The sequence below is a fragment of the Carcharhinus amblyrhynchos genome, chromosome 8 (genome assembly GCF_965287045.1).
Source record: "Carcharhinus amblyrhynchos chromosome 8, sCarAmb.v2.hapA, whole genome shotgun sequence".
Lineage (NCBI taxonomy): Eukaryota > Metazoa > Chordata > Chondrichthyes > Carcharhiniformes > Carcharhinidae > Carcharhinus > Carcharhinus amblyrhynchos.
Window position 1 is genome coordinate 123185674 of NC_137331.1, and position 22215 is coordinate 123207888.

At 46.1% G+C, this 22215-nt stretch overlaps 1 protein-coding gene across 3 annotated transcripts in view; it reads left to right on the forward strand.

The window, feature by feature from the left end:
• The window catches only part of LOC145346878 (BTB/POZ domain-containing protein KCTD1), a 128931-nt gene extending 112271 nt beyond the window's left edge, over positions 1 to 16660 (forward strand). For all 3 annotated transcript variants that reach the window (XM_080194741.1, XM_080194739.1, XM_080194740.1), the window contains exons 2-5: positions 1381 to 1559; positions 2647 to 2791; positions 7096 to 7401; positions 16488 to 16660. In XM_080194741.1, coding sequence (XP_080050867.1) covers positions 1381 to 1559; positions 2647 to 2791; positions 7096 to 7401; positions 16488 to 16646 — 789 coding nt within the window. In that variant the 3' untranslated portion in view covers positions 16647 to 16660. The remainder of the gene's footprint in view (positions 1 to 1380; positions 1560 to 2646; positions 2792 to 7095; positions 7402 to 16487) is intronic.
• The last annotated feature ends 5555 nt before the right edge of the window (positions 16661 to 22215 follow it).

The following is a 22215-nucleotide window of genomic DNA, read 5'->3' on the forward strand; positions in this document are numbered from 1 at the left end:
TTTTCATGGGGTACCTTGCTGAAAGCCTTCTGGAAGTCCAAATACAACACATCTACTGATTCCCCTTGGTCCACTCTGGTTGAGACTTTCTCGAAAAATTCTAACAAATTAGACAGACAAGATTTTCCTTTCATGAAACTGTGCTAACTCTGCTTGATTAGATTGTGATTTTCCAAGTGTGTTGCTATCACTGCCTTAATAATTGATTGATTGATTTGGTTTATTATTGTCACGTATTAACATACAGTGAAAAGTATTGTTTCTTACAAAACATACCGTTCATAGAGAAGGAAACAAGAGAGTGCAGAATGTAGTGTTACAGTCATTGCTAGGGTGTAGAGAAAGATCAACTTAACGCAAGATCAAATGTCTTGACAGCAGCAGGAAAGAAGCTTCTCTTGAGTTGGTCGGTACGTGACCTCAGACTCTCGTATCTTCTTCCCGACAGAAGAAGGTGGAAGAGAGAATGTCCAGGGTGCGTGAGGTCCTTAATTGTGCTGGCTGCATTCACAACCCTTTGTAGTTTCTTGCGTTTTGGTAAGAAGTCTCACAACACCAGGTTAAAGTCCAACAGGTTTATTTGATAGCACGAGCTTTCGGAGCACTGCTCCTTCATCAGGTGAGTGCGGCCTTGGGCAGAGCAGGAGCCACGCCAAGCTGTTTTCTGTGGTACACCTGGCTGCTACATTTCCTGTGTTAAAACAGAGATTCCACTTCCAAAGTTCCTCATTGGCTGTAAAGTAGCTTGGGGTGTGCTGAGATTATGAAAGGCACTATATAAATGCAGGTTCTTTTTAGTAACGTTCAACATTGTTTTCACTGACTCATTTTTTACTTTGAAGAAAAACTACTTGCACAAGATAACTACACTAAGGTATGGTTATCTTGTATCAAAGCAAATTACTGCAGATGCTGGAATCTAAAACCAAAAGAGGAAAACGCTGGAAAACCTCAGCTGGTCTGGCAGCATCTGTAAGGAGAGAAAAGAGCTGACGTTTCGTGTCCAGATAACCCTTTGTCAAAGTTATCTTGTGTTTAACGAAAGGAAGATGAAATACTGTGCCAGAGCTGATTGCACCTTGAGGAGTTCTGCTCCTCGTTTTAAAATTTTTTGGGTCTGTCCGATAGTACTAAATCTGCTTAAATTTGTATTTGGAAAGGTTTCTACAAATCAGAGACACTAAGTCTGTCAGTAATTTAGTCGTAACTTTGTTTAAAAGAAAACTTTAAAAGTTTCTCCAGGTGTAAAAAAGTTGATTGTGTAATCTGTCCTTTTCATCTCAAAGCTGTTCGAGTGTTGGGTTAATCCCACTTTTTACTTTGAATTTACAGTTGGAGCTTGGCGGGTGTGACTGATGGATGTGACCATTTCTCTTACAGGACAGTCGGCACAACATGTCAAGACCCCTGCTGACCAGATCTCCCGTATCTCCGCTGACGAACCAGGGGATCCCGACCCCAGCACAGCTCACCAAATCCAACGCCCCAGTGCACATTGACGTGGGAGGTCATATGTACACCAGTAGTTTGGCGACGTTAACTAAGTTTTCCGATTCAAGGTAAATGTAAGGTGGCGCGTGTTTGTTTGATATTCCAGAACTTAAGTATTGCTGAAAAACAGAGAGGTTGCTGAAACTTTTCATCTTGTACTCAGCTTGACAAATGCAAGAATACCAAATTTCAAATGATCACAGTTTACACTTAGGTTAAGACATTGGCAACATTTCTCTTTTTTCAGCAATGCACAATTTTTATTTTAATTGTTAGAAAGCATGTTCAGAATAGAGCCATGCCGTTCTTGGAATGAAATTGGGATTAGAGGGCAGGAGATAGGCCACTCGGCCCATCGAGCCTGTTCTGCTATTCAATAAGGTCGTGGCTGATCCGATTGTAAATTCAACTCCTGCCTACCCAATTACCTTCCGCCACCTCGTTACCCAATTACCTTCCGCCACCTCGTAACCCAACATATTTACCCTGCTAATCCCTCTAACCTACGCATCTTTGGACATTAAGGGTCAAATTAGCATGGGCAATCAACCTAACCCGCACATCTTTGGATTGTGGGAGAAAACCGGAGCACCTGGGGGAAAGCTGCGCGGACATAGCCCAAGCCAGGAATCGAACTTGGGTCTCTGGAGTTGTGAGGCAGCAGTGCCAACCACTGTACCACCGTGCCACCCATGTTGGTAGCATTTGTGGCTCCCATGTCTAGTCAAGGGGACTTGGGAATTTGTTTTATTTAATGAGTTGTCCTGATCAGCCTGGTGCTGACTTGGTGCAGGCAGTTTCAATAAGAACTTTCAAAATGGAATTGGGTAAATACAGGAAAGGGTAAAAAATTGCCAGGCTACGGGGAAAGAGCGATGGGGGGGGTGGAGCTAATAGGATAGCTCTTCTGAAAAGCTGCCACATGGTCAGTGGGCTGAATGGTCCCATTCTGTTAATGCGATGGGAGAGCTTAAACTTTTAACAAAAGTGATAAGAGACAGGTGCCACAGCCTGACATTAACTTAAGAACAACTCTTTAACATATCACATTTGCTTCTGTGAAACATTTCTGTTGCCTCCGATGGCTTGCCATCTGTCTAAAATTTGTCGTTTGATACCATCCAAATGTCCGACCCTTGACTTTTCTGCTTGCAGGATTGGTCGACTCTTTGATGGAACTGAACCCATTGTCTTGGACAGTCTCAAGCAGCATTACTTCATCGACAGAGATGGTCAGATGTTCCGTTACATCTTAAACTTCCTTCGCACTTCCAAACTCCTCATCCCTGACGATTTCAAAGTAAGTTGATGTACTGGGACTGTATAAAGGTGCAATTTACAATCAGGAAATTCTCCCAATGGTTTCCAGTAGCACTAAACTCACTGCGTGGGGGAGCTCATCCCTAATTGCCCTTGAACTGAGTGTCTCACTCAGCCATTTCAGAGGGCAGTTAAAAGTCAACCACATTGCTGTGGGTCAGATGTAGGCCAGACCAGGTAAGGATGGCAGATTTCCTTCCCTAAAGGACATTAGTGAACCAGATGGGTTTTTACAACAATCAACAATGGTTACATAGCCACTAATAGACATTTCATTTCAGATTTTTAATTGAATTCAAATTCCAATATCTGCTGAGGTGGGATTTGAACCAGGCTCCCCAGAGCATTACCCTGAGTCTCTGAACTACTAGTCCAGTGAGAATACCATTACATCACTGCCTCCAGTTTTAATCGGTAAGGGAATTGAGGGTTATGGGGGTATGGTGAGAAAGTGGAGTTGCGGATTATCACATCAGATCAGTCACAATCTCATTGAATTGTGGAGCAGACTCAATGGGCTGAATGGCCTACTTCTGCTCCAATGTCTTACGGCCTTAGAGCCTGGATAGTTGAAGGCGTGGCCACCACTGTTGGAGCGATTAGAATTGGAGATGGATTTGGAGATAGGTGAGAGATTTGTGAAAGGATAGAATGGGATGAGTGCATGTACCTCAGGAGGGTTGTGAGGCTGGAGAAGATTATTCATGCACATGGATGCCTTGTTATTGGAGAGTGAAATATCTCTGTTGTTTGTTTGTGTTTGTCAAAAACTGGGATTTAGATGCATCATTGAAACCATGGAGATGGATTTTGACTCTGTCCGTGATATGCCTGATCTCGGAGCACCTGATGTTGGCACTGGGTGACAAAATGACACATTTACTGGTAACATCTGCCAAGAATAAATGTTTTAGCACAAGGGTTGTTTCTCACACAATTCTGCAACATACAGGACATCTCAACATGACGGTCCTAAACCTGACCGTCAACCTCAACACCACCTTCTCCATTATCCCCATATCCTTTCATGCCTAAAGACCTATGAGCCTCTAAGCTGAATATACTCAATAAGCACCCAGAACTCCTGGAGTATCCCAAAGATTCACCACCCTCTGAGTGAAGACCTTTCTCTTCACCCTAAACCCCCTCATCCCACGAACAAGTCTCATGAACCGTCATTGGGCATTTGGAGGCTATTCGGTCCCTTCAGCTTGCTCTGCCATTTGATAAAGTCAAAGCTGATTTGATTGTGACCTCAGCTCCACTTCCCTGTTGACCCTGTGTACCTTTTGACTACCTGGTCAGTCAAGGATCTTTCTACCTCAGCCTTGAATATATTAATTGATCCAACCTGCACTGCTCTCTGGAGAAGAGAATTCTACAGACTAATGACTCTCCACAAGAAAAAATTTCCCTCTGCTCCCTCTTAAATGAGAGATCCCTTATTTTTAGATCTTGTCCCCTAGTTCTAGTCTCTCCCACAGGAGGAAATATCCTAGACTTATAGAGGTTTACAGCATGGAAACAGGCCCTTCAGCCCAACTTGTCCATGCTGCCCTTTTGTTTAACCACTAAGCTAGTCCCAATTGCCCACATTTGGTCCCTATCCCTCTATACCCATCTTATCATGTAACTGTCTAAACTCTTTTTAAGCGACAAAATGGTACCCGCCTCTACTACTGCCTCTGGCAGCTTGTTCCAGACACCCACCACCCTCCCAGAATCCACTCTATCAATACCCCTTTATAGATAAAGAGATTATGGCATAGAATCTTCATTCTTATGCTCTGAACACTTGCTGACAAATGCTAAGATACCATTTACCTATCAGATTGGCATACCTGTATGTTATATGTTCTCTTATAGAACGATTATAGCTTCATGACACCCAGGCCCCTCCAGATGTAACTACTGAGCACATCAGTCAAGGTTGACACTGTGGTGCAGTACTAAGGGAATGCTGCGCTACTGGAGGCCCATCCAACTGTCGGGTGAGATGTTAAAACAAGGCCCCAGCTGCTTACTTGGAGGGGTGAGAAGATGTCATGGTGGCCTTTTGAAGAGGAGCAGGGAGGGGAGTTATCCCTGATGCCCTGCCCAAAGATATATCTCTCAATCAACATCAGAAAAACAGATGATATGTTCATTATCACATTGCATTCATGTTGCAGCTGTACAAAACTCTGGTGCGGCCGCATTTGGAGTATTGCATACAGTTCTGGTCGCCGCATTATGGGAAGAATGTGGAAGCATTGGAAAGGGTGCAGAGGAGATTTACCAGGATCTTGGCTGGTATGGTGGGAAGGCCTTATGAGGAAAGACTGAGGGACTTGAGGCTGCTTTTGTTAGAGAGATGAAGGCTAAGAGGAGACTTAATAGAGGCATATAAGATGATCAGTGGGTTAGATAGGGGGGACAGTGAGAGCCTTTTTCCTCGGATGGAGATGGCTAGCACGAGGGGACGTAGCTTTAAATTGAGGGGTGATAGATATAGGACAGATGTCTTTACTCCGAGTAGTAAGAACATGGAATGCCCTGACTGCAACAGTAGTGGATTCACCAACATTAAGGGCACTTAAATGGTCGTTGGATGAACATTTGGATGATATTGGAGTAGTGTAGGTTAGATGGGCTTTAGATTGGTTTCACTGTTCGGTGCAACATCAAGGCCCAAAGGGCCTGTACTGTGCTGTCATGTTCTATGTTCTATTGCTGTTCGTGGAATCTTGCTGTGCATAAATTGCCTGCCACGTCTCCTACATTACAACTGGGATGAGATTTGAAAAGTACTTAATTAGTTGTAAATTTCTCTGAGAGATCCAGTGATCATGTAAAGCGAGACCTTGGAGTCCTCATGCATCAGTTGCTGACAGTAAGCGCGCAGGTACAGCAGGCAATAAAAAAGGCAAATGGTATGTTGGCCTTCATAGCAAGAGGATTTAAGTATAGCGACAGGGATGTTTTGCTGCAATTGTATAGGGCGTTGTCGAGGCCACACCAGGAATACTGTGTGGAGTTTTGGTGTCCTTATCTGAGGAAGGATGTCCTTGCTACACAGGGAGTACAGCGAATGTTTACCAGGCTGATTCCTGGGGTGGCAGGTCTGTCGTATGAGGATAGACTAAGCTGGTTAGATTATATTTACTGGAATTTAGAAGAGTGAGAGGGGATCTCATAGAAACTGATAAAATTCTAACAGGATTAGACAGGGTAGATTCAGAAAGAATGTTTCCAATGGTGGGGGAGTCCAGTACCAGGGGTGATAGTTTGAGGATAAGGGGTAAATCTTTTAGAACTGAGGTGAGGAGAAATTTCTTCACCCAGAGGGTGGGGAATGTGTGGAATTCACTCCCACAGAAAGTAGCTGAGGCCAAAACAATGTGTGATTTCAAGGAGGAATTAGATGTAGCTCTTGGGGCTAAAGGGAATCAAGGGATATGGGAGGAATGGGGGAATTAGAATATTGAATTTGATGATCAGCCATGATCGAGATGAATGGCAGAGTAGGCTCGAGGGGCCAAATTGATTACTCAAAGAACAAAGAAAATTCCAGCACAGGAACAGGCCCTTCGGCCCTCAAGTCTGCACCGACCATGCTGCCCGACTGAACTAAAACCCCCTACCCTTCTGAGGACCATATCCCTCTGTTCCCATCCTATTCATGTATTTGTCAAGATACCCCTTAAAAGTCACCCTTGTATGTGCTTCCACCACCTCCCCCGGCAGCATGTTCCAGACACCCACCACCCACTGTGTAAAAAAAACTTGTCCAGCACATCTCCTTTAAACTTTGCCCCTCGCACCTTAAACCTATACCCCTTAGTAATTGATTCTTCCACCTTGGGAAAAAATCTTTTGCCTATCCACTGTGTCCATGCCCCTTATAATCTTGTAGACCTCAATCAGGTCGCCCCTCAACCTCCATTGCTCCAGAAAACAAACCAAGTTTCTCCAACCTCTCCTCAAAGCTAATGCCCTCCATACCAGGCAACATCCCGGTAAATCTTTTCTGTACCCTCTCCAACGCCTCCTGTTTCCATTTTCAGTGTTTCTATGTAAATGCAAGTCTTTTCTTGCTAACTCTCTCAATTATCCAGTTATCTCCATTCAGCTGAGACCAGTGATGTTACTGTATGGAGCCTTAACATAAATGCAAATCTTCTGTCTGTTGATATATCTGTAGTGCCAGGGTGTCTATCACTGCACGGAGTGTCATTGCCTGAGGATGTATTTCAGTATTGGCCAACTTGCTAAAGCTTTCTTTGTTGCCTGTGTTGTGTTCAGGATTACAGCTTGTTATACGAAGAAGCCAAGTATTTCCATTTACAGCCCATGCTAATAGAGCTGGAACGGTGGAAGCAGGAGCGAGAGCTAGGCCGCTTCTCCCGACCGTGTGAGTGTCTGGTAGTGCGCGTGGCCCCCGACTTAGGGGAGCGGATTACTCTGAGCGGCGACAAGGCCTTGATCGAAGAGGTGTTCCCGGAAATTGGGGACGTGATGTGCAACTCCATCAACGCTGGCTGGAACCATGACTCGACACACGTCATCCGCTTCCCCCTCAATGGTTACTGCCACCTCAACTCGGTCCAGGTATTGGTTCATTTTTGTGTCTCTGCGTGCATTTTCCTCTCCCTCTTTGGGAAATGTTGGAAGAATTGAGGAGCTGATTGTCACACTCGTGAGTCACGTCATGAGGCTACCCCTGCGGTCAACAGGTCCTGGCTCTGACAAAGGGTCATCCAGATTCGAAACATTAGCTCCATTCTCTCTCCAGAGATGCTGTCAGTCCTGCTGAGATTTTCCAGCATTTTCTGTTTTTGTTTAAGTTCCGGAGAGGGATTTGAATTCAGGATTCCTGAGTGGGAGGCAGAGACATGACTTACCGACCAACCAGGCTGTCCGGGATTGGTTAGAACGAATGTTTCTTTTTTATTCATTTATGGGCTGTCACTGGCTAGGCCAACATTTATTACCCATTCCTAATTGCCCCTTCAGAAGGTGGTGAGCTGCCTTCTTGAACCACTACAGTCCTGAATGGTGTAGGTACATCCACTGTGCTGTCAGGGAGGGAGTTCCAGAATTTTGACCCAGCGACTGTGAAGGAATGGTACATTTCCAAGTCAGGGTGGTGAGAAATGCTGACGTGAACTTGTAGTTGGTGGTGTTCCCACATGTCTGCTGCCCTTCTCGCATTTGGTATGGGTTTAGACAGTGCTGTCTGAGTAAATTGCTGCAGAGCATCTTGTGGATGGCATCCTGGGTGCCACTGTGCATTGGTGGTGGAGGAAGCGAATGTTTGTGGATGCCAACATGCTTTGTCCTGGACAATGTCAAGCTTCTTGGACTGTTGTTGGAGTGCACTCATCCAGGCAAGTGGAGAGTATTCTATCACACTCCTGACTTGTCCCTTATAGATGGTGGACAGACTCTGGGGAGTCAGGAGGTGAGTTACTCGCCACGGGATTCTTAGCCTCTGGTCTGCTCTGGTAGCCAGAATATTTATGAGTCCAGTTCATTTTCTGGCCAACGGTAACCCCCAGGATGTTGATAGTGGGGGTTTCAGTGATGGTACTGCCATTGAATGTCAAGAGGAGATGGTTAGATTCACTTTGTTGGAGATAGTCATTGCATGGCACTTGTGTAGCACAACTGTTACTTGCCACTTGTCAGCCTAAACCTAGATTGTCCAGGTCTTGGTACATTTGAACATGGACTGCTTCAGTATCTGAGGAACTGCATATGGTGCTTATTGGCAAGCACTGTATGTTAAAAGGAATCACACTTACTTAAGGCCTTGCCATTTTAGTCATTTCTGTAAACTTGAGGTGGTCCAAATTCTCTGCCCCAAGTCCTGTTCCCTGTGCCAGCTGACCTACATTAACAACGCATTGATTTTAAAATCCTCATCCTTGTTTTCAATCACTCCTGGACTCATCCCCTCCTTACCTCGGTAATCCCCTCAAAGATATCTGCACGCCTCTAATTAGGAGAAGAAGTGACTGCTGTCTGCTTTGCAAAGGACTCGGATACTCACCCAAACCCACATTTCCCCATAAGTGAAGTCAGAGTGTACAATTCCAGGAATCAGCTCATTTTTATCCCTTTGCTTTTATTGCAAGGGAGGTAGAGTATAAAAGTAGGGAAATCTAACTATACCTGCAGTATTGTGATTAATTTTGACCTTATTTAAGGAGAAATATATTTGCATTGGAGGGAGTTCAGAGAAGGATCATTTGACTGATTCCTGGGATGAAGGCATGTCTTACGAGGAAAGGTTGAATGGGTTGGACTGCTGCTCATTCGAGTTTAGAAGAATGCAAGGTGATCTTACCTGAAGATGGGTACAATGGGATATGGTCCAAATGTGGGCAATTGGGACTAGTTTAGGGATTTTTTTTAAAAAAGGGTGGCATGGACAAGTTGGGCCAAAGGGCCTGTTTCCATGCTATAACCTCTATGACTCTAAGATATAAGATTCTGAGGGGCAGTGACAGGGTAGATGCTGAGAGGATGATTCCTCTCATGGTGGTATCTAGAACAATGGAATCGTTTCAATATTCGGCAACGCCTGTTTAAAATGGAGATGAGGAGGAATTTCTTCCCTCAAAGTCCAGGAAATTTTCTCCCCCAGAGAGCAGTAGAGGCTGGGTCATTGAATATATTCAAGGTTGAGTTAGAACATAAGAACATAAGAAATAGGAGCAGGAGTAGGCCATCTAGCCCTTCAAGCCTGCCCCGCCATTCAATAAGATCATGGCTGATCTGTTGTGGCTCAGTTCCACATTCCCGCCCTCGCCCCATAACCCTTAATCCCCTCTCTTATCAAGAACCCATCAACCTGCTTCTTAAAAATATTTAGCGAGGCAGCCTCCACCACTTCAACGGGCAGAGAATTCCAGAGATTCGCCACCCTTTGAGTGAAGAAGTTCCTCCTCAACTCCGTTCTAAACCGCCCCCCTTTTATCTTGAGGCTGTGCCCCCTAGTCCTACTGTCTTTTTTGAGCGGGAAGAGTCTTTCCACCTCTATCCTATCCATCCCATTCATCATCTTATACGTCTCAATGAGATCTCCCCTCATTCTTCTAAACTCTAACGAGTACAAGCCTAGTTTATTCAGCCTCTCCTCATAGCTCAATCCCCTCAACTCCGGTATCAGCCTAGTAAACCTCCTCTGCACTCCCTCCAAGGCCAAAATATCCTTGCGCAGGTGCAGCGCCCAAAACTGCACACAGTACTCCAGCTGCGGCCTCACCAATGCCCTATACAGCTGCAGCAAGACCTCCCTACTTTTATATTCAATCCCCCTCGCTATGAAGGCCAGCATCCCATTCGCCTTCCTGACCACCTGCTGCACCTGCAAGCTGGGTTTTTGCGACTCATGCACAAGGACCCCGAGGTCCCTCTGCACCGTCGCCTGATGCAGTTTCTCGCCCCGACCGATTTCCGACTGACATATTCTAAGGGACAGGCAAGGAAGGGCCAAGGCCACGATCAGATCAGCCTCAATCTTACTGAATATCAGAACAGGTTCAATGGGCTAAATTATTTTTCATTCGTGGGATGTGGGTCTTGCTGGCTGGGCCAGCATTTGTTACCCATCCTTAATTGCCCTTGAACTGTGTGGCTTGCCATTCCATTTCAGAGGGCAGTTAACCACATTGCTGTGGGTCTGAAGTCACATGTAGGCCAGACCAGGTAAGGACGGCAGATTTCCTTCCCTAAAGGACGTGAGTGAACCAGATGGGTTTTTACGACAATCTTTTCATGGTCATCGTTCGACTTTTAATTCCAGATTTTTTATTGAATTCGAATTTCACCATCTGCTGTGGGGCAGATGGGGTGATAATTAGCTGGGTCGGATTTGGCCTGTTTCTTGTGTGCAGGGCATACCTGGGCGATTTTCCACATTGCCGAGTAGATGCCAGTGTTATAGCTATGCTGGAAGAGCTTGGCTAGGGAAGCAGCAAGTTCTGGAGCACAGGTCTTCAGTACTATCGCTGGAATATTATCAGGGCCTATCGCCTTTGCAGTATGCAATGCCTTCGGCCATTTCTTCTAATCATGTGGAGTGAATCAAATTGGCTGAAGACTCGCATCTGAGATGCTGGGGACCACTGGAGGAGGCTGAGATGGATCATCCACTCAGCACTTCTGGCTGTAGATTGCTGTGAATGTTTCAGCCTTACCTCTTGCACTGAGGATAGAGATATTTGTGGAGCCTTCTCCTCCTCCAGTGAGTTGTTTAACTTTCCATCAGCATTCATGACTGGATGTAGCAGGACTGCAAAGCTTAGATCTGATCCGTTGGTTGTAGGATTGCTTAGCTCTGTCTGTTACTTGCTGTTTATGCTGTTTGGCATATGCAAGTAGTCCTCTGTTGTAGCTTCACCAGTTTGACACCTTATTTTTAGGCATGCCCTCCCGCACTCTCCGTTGAACTAGGGTTGATTGGTGGTAATTGGTTGAGTGGGATTTGTGTGTGTTATTGGAGCTGTATTCATTCATGTGAGTTGAGAGTAGTTGGAGGGGGGGCAATGGCTTATTGGTAATGTCAGCAGACCAGTAATCCAGACGCCTAGGCTAATGTGCTGGAGACCTGGGTTTGAAGGGGATAAAATATAAAAGCAAGGAGGTCTTGCTGCAACTGTACAGGGCACTGGTGAGGCAGCAACTGGAGTACTGTGTGCAGTTTTGGTCCCCTTATTTGCGAAAGGATATATTGGCCTTGGAGGGAGTGCAGAGAAGGTTCACCAGGCTGATACCAGAGATGAGGAGAGATTAAATAGACTGGGCCTGTACACGTTAGAGTTTAGAAGGCTGAGGGGAGATCTTATAGAGACTTACAAGATAATGAAGGGGCTAGATAGGTTAGAGGTTGAGAGATTCTTTCCGCTTAGAAAGGAAAACAGAACTAGAGGGCACAGCTTCAAAATAAGGGGGGGGGTCAGTTTAGATCAGAGTTGAGGAGGAACTTCTTCACTCAAAGGGTGGTGAATCTCTGGAATTCTCTGCCTGCTGAAGTGGTGGAGGCTACCTCATTTAATATATTTAAGTCACGGGTAGATAGGTTTCTGATAGACAGGGGAATTAAGGGTTTTGGGGAGAAAGTGGGAAAGTGGAACTGATCCACTTCAGATCAGCCATGATCTTATTGAATGGCGGGGCAGGCTCGAAGGGCTAGATGGCCAACTCCTGCTCCTATTTCTTATGTTCTTATGAACCCCACTACGGCAGCTGTGAAATTTAATTCAATTCATAAATCTGGAATTGAAAAGCTAATCTCAGCCATAGTGACCATCAAGACCCACCTGGTTCACTAATGTAGTGGAAGGAAATAAATCTGCTGTCCTTACCCGGCCTGGCCTACATGTGGACCCCAGACCTACAGTAACAATAATGTGGGCTTAGGGCCAAGGGGTTACAGATTGCGCTGGTGTACAAGTCTGCTGCTGCAGATGGCCCACAATCCTTCATAGATGGCCAGTCTGGAGTTATGATGTGGGTATGCCGGCGTTGGACTGGCGTAAACACAGTAAAAAGTCTGACAACACCAGGTTTTAGTCCAACCTATTTATTTGATAATATACTCGCAAGCTTTCGGGTTAAGCCTGAAAGCTTGCGAGTATATTATCAAATAAATAGGTTGGACTAAAACCTGGTGTTGTCAGACTTTTTACAGTCTGGAGTTGCCAGATCGGTTTGAAATCTATCCCAATTCAAAAATTGGTGGTGCCACACACCACAGTGAAGGGTATTCTCAATCAGAAGATGGGACTTTGTCTCCACCAGGACTGTACGTTGGCCACTCCTACCGATACTGTCATGGGCCAATAGGCAGTTTTGTGTAGCCGAGGTCATGTACGATTTTCCCTCTTGTTGGTTCTCTCACTATCTGAAGACCCAGTCCAGCAACGAAAGTCAGGTTCGATCAGTAGTGGTACTTCTGAACCACTCTTGCTGATGGGCATTGAAGTCTCTCACTCAGACACCCCTCTGTGCCCTTGCCACTTCCATTGCTTCCTCCAAGTGGTGTTCATTCATCAGCTGAGTTGTGGGGGGGGAACTGATATGTGGTCATCAGTAGGAGGTTTCTTGCCCATGTTTGATCTGGTGTTGTAAGACTTCATGGGGTTTGAAATCGAGAACTCCCAGGATAGCTCCCTCCTGACTTAATAAAGTTTGGAACCACCTCAGGTGGGTCTCTGTCCTCTGGGTGGGTCAGCGTATTCCCAGGGATGGTGTAAAATATGATTGCTTGAATCTGACTATGTCAGACTGTTGCTTGACTACCCTTAGAGCAGCTTCCCCCAATGTTGGCAGGAGGTCCCAGATGTTAGTAAGGAGGACTTTGCAGGGCTGTGTTTGCCTTTGTCGTTTCAGGTACCTAGGTGGATGTTGAGTGGTCTGTCTGGTTTCATTCCTTTATGTAAACCAAGTAGCGGTTTTGATAGAACAGAGTGACTGGATAGACCATTCAGAGGCATTTCAGATCAACCATATTGTTGTTACTTTGGGTCTGGAGTCACATGTAGGCCAGACAGGATAAAGATTGCAGATTTCCTCCTTTCAGCTACATTAGTGAACCCAGATGGGTTTTGATAGTCACTATTGTTGAGATTAGCTTTTCAATTCCAGATTTTTTAATTGAATTTAAATTTCGCCAGCTGCCATGGTGGGATTTGAAGCTGGATCCCCTGCACAATAACCTGGGGCCTCTGGATTACTGGTCTGGTGGCATTACCATTACGCCGCTATTTCCGACTCGCATGAATGAGTACGGTTCCAATAACGCACACAAATCCCCACTCCTTCCCTAACAGCACTGTGGGTGTACTTACACCTCAGGGACTGCTGCAGGCCCAAGAAAGCCACTCACTACCACCTTCTCAAGGGGCAGTTAGGGAATGGGCAATAAATGCTGACCTAACCAGCGACCCTCACATCCCATAAACGACCTTTGGAAAAAAGAAAGATGCCATCTGGCTGACCGTGTCGATGCCAATTCTTCCAAACAGCAAAATCCTGCAGCTGCTGGAAACCTGAAATAAAAACAGGAAATGCTGGAAAACCTCAGCAGGTCTGGCAGTATCCACGGAGAGAGAAGCAGAGTTAACGTTTAGAGTCGGTGTGATTCTTCTGCATTTTCTAAAGAGAGGAAGGAATGTGATGGATTGTGTACTGTGTGAGGGGGGGGGTGGAGAAGAGTGAAAGGTCAGTGATTGGGTGAGATTGCAACAAAGCTGTGTAGGGAATGAGTCAGAGGGAGTGTCAATGGCCGTGTGAAGGGCTGTAGAAGGTGCTGATTGCAGCACTAAGGTGAGATTGGAGAACAGGGATCCGTGCTCAGTCAGAGCGAAATAAAAAACAAGTAACAGGTGGCCCTGCGGGGGAAGGGGATTGCATTGAGGCAAAGCAATTTTTGGATTAAAAAAATAGGGGGCCAAGATGAAAAGAGAGGTCACAATCTAAAGTTGTTGAACTCAGAGTTGAGTTCCCAAGGGCTGCAATATTCCAGACCGGAAGATGAGGTGCTGTTCCTCCAGTTTGTTTTGGGCCTCACTGGAGCATTGCAGCTGGCCAAGGACAGACATGTGGGCAGGGCAGCAAGATGCTGAGTTAGAATGATGTGGAGATGCCGGCGTTGGACTGGGGTGGGCACAGTAACAAGTTTCACAGCATCAGGTTAAAGTCCCAGCAGGTTTATTTGGAATCACAACCTTTTGAAGCGTTGCTCCTTGAAGGAATCTCTCAACCTGGTGTTGTGAGACTTCTTACCGAGTTGAAATGACACGCAAAAGGAAGGCTGGGGCCATTCTTGTGGACTGAGTGAAAGTGTTCCACGCAGCAGTCATCCAGTTGCATTTAGTTTTGTCAGTGTGGAGGAGACTGCATTGGGAGCAGCAACCAAATGGAAGGAAATGCAAGTGAATTGTTACTTCAACTGGGACGTTGGATGGCGAGGAAGAGAAGAGGAAGGTGTTGAACCTTCTGCAATAGCAAAGGAAGGTGCTGTGAGAAGATGTGAAGAGTTGGGTGTGATGGAGGAGTGGACCCAGGTGTCACAGCAGGAACAGTCTCTGCGGAATGCTGAAAGTGGGGGAGGGTGGGGGAAGAGTTGGCAGAAATCAACTCTAGTTGCCAGGATGACACGGTGGCACAGTGGTTAGCTCCGCTGCTTCACAGTGCCAGGGACCCGGGTTCAATTCCCAGCTTGGGTCACTGGCTGTGCGAAGTCTGCACATTCTCCCCGTGTCTGTGTGGGTTTCCTCCGGGTGTTTCAGTTTCCCCTCTCGCTCCAAAGATGTGTGGGTTAGGTGGATTGGCCATGATGAATTGACCCAGTGTCAGGGGGACTAGCAGGGTTATGGGGATAGGGCCTGGGTGGGATTGTGGTCGGTGCAGACTCGATGGGCCAAGTGGCCTCCTTCTGCGCTGTAGGGATTCTATGAAATGGCGGAAAATGATCATTTGATTGTGGAGGTTGGTGGGGTCAAAAATTAAGGTAAGGGGAATCCTATCATGGTTCAGGGAGGGGGTGAGGGCAGAGGTGCGGTAAATGGTCAAACCCGGTTGAGTTCCTTGTCAACCACAGGGAGGGGTCTTCAGTTAGAGAGAAAGACAGACATTTTCCAAGGTGACATCAGAACAAATGCAAGGGGGTAGTGAAACTGGGAGAATGGGTTGGAGACCTTCCAGGGAGCGGAATGTGAGGAGCTGTAGTTGAGGTAGCTGTGAGGGTCAGTGGATTTATAATGAATATTGGTGGTTAGTCTATCACCGCAAATGGAGACAGAGAGGTCAAGGAAGGGAAGTGAACTGTCGGAGATGGACCATGTGAAGGTGAGAGAGGGGTGGAAATCCGAAGCAAGATCGATAAATTTTTCCAGGATCTAGCCATAGCTGGAATTTGGCACCAGTACAGACATCGATGTAACAGAGAAAGAGCTGTGGAAGTGGGCTTGAGTTGGACTGGAGCAAGGAGTGTTCCACACAGCCCACCACAAGATAGGCTTAACTGGGATCCCTGCGCATACTGTAGCCATACCTTCTATCTGTTAGAAGTGAGACAAGTTAAAGCCTTCAAAGGGTAATTTAATGAGCTCCCCTGTCCACCTTTTCCCCATATCACTGCCTCTTGTTTGTCCTTCAAATATTTATCCAGTTCCCTTTTGAAAGTGACTATTGAATCTGCTCCCTGTCAGACTGCGCTTCCCAAATCCTGTACTGTCACCCTGCACTGGCAGACGGAGCCAAAGTCTAATGAATTCAGGAAAGCCTTGGGTGGCTAATTTGAGGTTGCAGCCAAAATATTTAAATATCAGTTGGTGTTTGAGATTTGTTGTTAATCTGTGGGGGATGCATTGAAGAGTCTTCCCTCTCTCTCGCTCTCTGTGTCTCTGTTACAGAAATAGCAGATTGGATTCATTAAATTCTGTGATTTGCCAAAAGTCAGTTCAGAATGACAACTTTAACCAAACATTAAATGAATAATAGAAACTGTCGATAAAAGCCGCTCTCGTTGGGTGGCCTGGAGCAGTACTGGTGGTCTTGGCCAGGGGGCAGAGTGGGGAGGGGGGAATGGAGGCTGGCTCAGCAGAGCTGCAAGTGTTGTTGAGGCAAGGACATGAAAGTTTAATGCGGCCGTGCGCCTCACATCTCTTAATTTCCTTCGGCAGGTCTTGGAACGGTTGCAGCTGAAGGGATTTGAAATCATTGGCTCCAGCGGTGGCGGCGTTGACACTTCCCAGTTTAGTGAATATGTACTGAGGCGGGAAATCAGGCGATTATCACGTGTGCCGCCCGTCATTCGAATAAAACAAGAACCTCTGGACTGAACGGACACACACTCTTGGGGCGGGTGGGTGGTGGGGGTGCGGGTGGGTGGGGGGATTTGGTTTTGGAGGGGGGGGGCGGGGCAAAAGAGAGAGAGCGAGGGAGAGCAAAAAGTTAAAAAAAAATTATTAAAAAAATAAATAAATTTTAAAAAAAACACACACACCCACACATTTCTTGTGCGTTTGGTTAAAGGTGTTGACTGTTGGTCATCAAACTGAGCACAGCAACAAGTCATTGCCAGAGACTGCATCTAAATCCACTGTTGGGACATTGTGAAATACTTACCATTCTGTCTGAAAAGTTTATATTTTGTTCTCGGCGTGTCTCACAGACCGCATTTTGCCCACAGCCTTTGCACTCGATGCTGAAAGCACTCTGTTCCGACACACGCTGTGTCCCGTCGCGCGCTCAACCTCGGAATAAAGCAGCTTTGCTTGCTCGGCGTTCCAGCAACGCAGGAAATTTTGATCCCGTCCACATTAGCCCGCGGCAAGTTGCAAGGTGGGAACTGGTGCCAGAATCTTGCCTGCCCGCCCACCCGAGGGGCTGGTAGGATCCCATCCAACGCAGAATGCCGTTCTGGGTGAGCGAGGCAGTGAAAGTTGCGGCCAGGGTCTCAGATGTTTGGTCTGTGGGGGGGTGGTGGTGTCGAGGGACAGGCAGGAAAATGGAGCTGAGGCCATGACCTTATTGACTGGCGGACCAGGCTTGAGGGGCCAAGTGGCTTACTGCGGCTCCTAATCCGTGTGGTTTTTCTGGGTCTTGTTTCTTGCAGCTTGAGTAGTAATGCTTGACTGCTGTCTGCCTGGAGGGAATCAGCCGGGGTAAATGTCATCTTGGAAAATATCACTGATCTCACCCAGGTCTCGGACTTAATTGCCCGAGGCTAGTTGTTGCATTTCCTTTTGCTAATAGCAGTTTCCAATTTATTGGACTTTGATGTGTAGAAAATAAGTTTTCTTTTAAAAATTGCTATTAGATTGCATTGTTTTTGTTCTAGAATTTCCAAATACAAGTAACCTTTTGCTCTTGATGCACCAAGGTCTTTCTTACAGTGTAATAGGAGCCCTGTCTCAGCATTCTGTTATTTCCAGGGGGGTGAGGTACACTGATTCACACAATGGGAGTGTGATTTTAACCTAACGCGCCCATTGGTGGGATCGAGAGGGAGCCCACATCGATTTCGTGCCCCATTTCACTCCTGGTGCCCTCTCTTAGAATGTGCAAATTCCACACAGACGGCGGCCCAAGCCGGGAATCGAACCCGGGTCCCTGGCACTGCGAGGCAGCAGTGCTAAACACTGTGCTGTCCCCACTCCTACTATCAAAGATGGTGTAAATTCAACCTTCCACCCATCTCCCCCAGCCAACCATTTGCTTTCCCTGAAGCACTGGGTGATTTGGTAGCTTTGGTCCATTGTGTTGAAAACTTGGCACCCCTGGAAACACAGGATTGCAGTTCGAATGATTCACCAGCCTTTTATAAATTTCATTTAAGAATAGACTGAGACTTCAAAGAAAGATTTGCATTTGTATAGCGCTTTTCGTGACACCTCAAAGCACTGTACAGCCACTGAAGTACTTTTGAACTCTAGCCACCACAGGATCCACAGTAGCCAATCTGGACACAGCAAGCACCCAAAAACAGCAATAAAAAATAATGACTAGATAGTCTGTTTCTGTAATGTCAGCTGTGGGGTAAATAGAATCCTGGCTCTTCACCCCCACACGCGTATAGGTGCACGGGTCCACAAGCTAGTATCTCATCTGAGAGGCAACACCTCCTGGAGTGTGACTCTACCAGATGGGAATGCCAGCCTTGGGTCTTGTGACCCGAGAGGTGAGACTGCCCACCAGCCGAGGCCCAGCTAAATACTGGGTTTGCAAAGTTGTAGTCAACTAGGTAACTGTGTGCAAGGAGGCAAGCTGGGGGGCATCTAAAGGTCTGTATCAAGAGTACAGTCCCAGTTACAATTCCTTGGATGTGGCTAAGCTTTCTTGAACATATTTGGAGCAAAAGGGATGAAATCATAGGATCCCTACAGTGCAGAAGGAGGCCATTCAGCCCATCGAGTCTGCACCGACCACAATCCCACCCAGGCCCTACCCCCATACCCCTACATATTTACCCACTAATCCCTCTAACCAACACACCTTATGACTCTAGGGGCTTCTTTATTAGCACGGCCAATCAACCTAACCCGCACGTCTTTGGATCAGAGGTTATGGGGAGAGAGCAGGATTAGGCTATTGAGTTGGATGATCAGCCATGATTGTGATGAATGACAGAGCAGGCTCGAAGGGCTGAATGGCCTCCTTCTCCTATCTTCTATCTTTCTATTTGAAGGGGAGCTCCCTCATTCAACATTCACTGCCATAGCAGGAACACCTGACTTTCAAATTTTATAGCATAGAGCAACACAGAAGGTGGCCTTAGCCATTTTAGAAAAGTAATTTGATCAGTTCCACCGCCCCCTCTTACTAAATCCCTGCATTTTTTGATCCTTCAGGTTTTGAACGATAACCCTTGAACCCTGTATCTAATCAGATAGTGATTTCCAAATCCTAACCACTTGGGGTTTAAAAAACAGGCCCATCGTCACCCACCGGGAATAGTTTCTCTTTATCTACTGGGAGAGATACAGAAGTGTCCAGAGGGATAATTGTTTTCACACAGAGGGTGCTGAGTGTCTGGAACAAGCTGCCAGTGATGGTAGTAGAGGCGGGTACAATTCTGTCTTTTAAAAAGACAGCTTCAGGTTATGATGGGTATACATGAATATGGGCCAAATGCAGGCAATTGGGATTAGCTTAGGAGTTTTAAAAAAAAAGGGCAGCATGGACAGGTTGAGCCGAAGGGCCTGTTTCCATGCTGTAAACCTCTATGACTACTTCTTTATTCATTCGTGGGACGTTTGCATCACTGGCTGGGCCAGTATTTATTACCCAACGCCCTTTGAACTGAGTGTCTGAGCCGTTTTGGAGGATAGTTAGGAATCAACCACATTGCTGTGGGATCTGGAGTTACTTGTAGGTCAGACCAGGTAAGAATGGCAGATTTCCTTCCCTAAAGGACATTATCTGATACCCTAATGATTTTAGACACCTTTTTTCAAATCTCCTCTTAGCCTTCTCTGCTCTCAGGAGGACGGTGGGAACACCATTGGACTAGAAGTTTAAAGTTTATTTATTAGTCACAAGTAGGTTTACATTAACACTGCAGTGAAGTTACTGTGAAAATCCCCTAGTCGCCACACTGCCTGTTTGGGTACACTGGGAGATAGTTTAGCACAGCTGATGCACCTAATCAGCGCGTTTTTCGGAGCGTGGGAGGAAATGGGAGCGCCTAGAGGAAACCCACGCAGACATGGGGAGAATGTGCAGACTCTGCACAGACAATGACCTGAGGCTGAGAATTGAACCTGAGTGATCTTGTTGAGGTCTAGAATGCTCTAATACTCATGGGACAAGGGATTGAATCTGAACATGGTGGTTGGAACTTAATAAGTCTGGAACCAAAAGATCTAGTTACCAATAATGTTCATTATGACAACTATTACCAATTGTTGTAAAAATCCATCTAGGAAATCTGTCCTCACCTTATCACCCTACATATTGCTCCACACCCACAGCAATGTAGTTGACTTTTAACTGTCCTCTGAAATGGCCAAGTGAACCACTTGGTTCAAGGGCAATTAGGGATGGGAAACAAATGCAGTCCCAGCCAGCGACACCCACATCCCATGAAAGGATGACAGAATTAAGGGAATGTCCAGCACATAAGCCTGCTAATCCCCCTTATATTAAGGGGCAATTGAGTATAGACAACTTAATTGGGTGGCACAGTGGTTAGCACTGCTGCCTCACAGCGCCAGGAATCTGGATTTGATTCTGGGCTTGGGTCACTGTGTGGAGTTTGTGTGTTCTCCCCGTGTCTGCGTGGGTTTCCCCCGTGTGCTCCGGTTTCCATCCACAGGCACAAAGATGTGCTGGTTAGATACATTGGCCATGCTAAATTCTCCCTCCTTGTACCTGAACAGCTGCCAGAGAGTGGCGACTAGGAGAATTTTGCACAGGAACTTCATTTTAGTGTGATAATTTAGTAAGCGTATTTGTGACAATAATAAATAAACTTCAACTTAACCCGTACGTCATTGTTTGAAGGAATGTTGAACAAAGAGTATATCTTACAAGTCTTTTGCGAGGACCCTTCATGTAATTAGGTTAAAGATCCTGTCCTGGACATATTGCTGCGTTTGAGCTTACTGTGCAATTTACCTATGTTAGCATTTCACAATGACTTCATTGGCTGTGGTCATCATCTGGGCATTAAAAGGGTCATGAAAAGTATTGTTATAATTACAGAGTTCTTTTAACTCAGTCTGTATGTTGAACCTTATGATGTATTACATCTTTCAAAAAGGTTTTATTTCTTTCCTGCTTTCCATCTTTAGTCCCCTTCCATCATTGAGAATTCACTCAACAAGCAAGCAGGCCAACCAATAACTGAACATGAGACAAAACTAATTGTGTTGCATTCTTCCGCCGTGGATGGCGCAGTGGCCCAGTGATTAGCTCTGCTGCCTCACAACGCCAAGGACCCAGGTTCGATTCCCGTCTCGAGTCACCGTCTGTGTGGAATTTGCACATTTTCCCCGTTGTCCGCTTCCTCCTGGTGCTCGGGTTTCCTCCCACACTCCAAAGATGCACAGGTTAGGCTGATTGGCCATGTTACATTCCCCCTAGTGTCAGGGGGATTAGCAGGGTAAATACACTGGGTTACTGAAATCAGGCCTGGGTGGGATTGGGTTGGTGCAGGCTTGATGGGCCAAATGGTCTCCGACGGTCAGGATTCTATGCTCCCCTTCACTCTGGTGCAACAGAAGCAGGGTGCGTCCATTCAGCCTCATGAGCCTGTTCTGCTATTCAGAACTGAACTTTTCTACAGCACTCGAAGCGTAATCTCATACTTAGGTTGGGGTGTCTGAAACTAATGATTTAAATTTATCAGTCTGATTAATTGAAAGTAAGCTCAGAAGAATATTCTGTCTACGTTAAACTGAGTATTGTACCCGACGTCTTTAGACCATTTCTTTGTGATACTTCTGTACAAAGAGAGAAGTGAGCTTAGTGTTGGTGTTGCATTGTTCATATTCATCAATTATCTTTGAACTGACATCTTGCCTTTTGCATTTTGTAATTAACGATCATTTATTGAGTATGGCATATACTGTCGATGGGTTTATTAGAAAACAGCCATTAAATCACATCTCACCACTCATCAGCCAGCCCAACAAGGTGAGTAAAATAGGATATTTATTTACATAGAAAAATATCCTATCTGCCCAACTGCTCCCATGTGTGTGTTTATGCTCCTCCCAATCTACTTTATCCAATCCTGCCAGCAATTCTGTTCTCCCCAGTCTACAATAAGACCTTGGGTGCCATGGTGGCACGTGGTTAGCACGGCTGCCTCACAGCGCCTGGGACCTCAGGTTCGATTCCATCCTTGGGTCACTGTCTGTATGGAGTTTGCACTTTCTCCGTGTGCTTGCGTGGGTTTCTTCT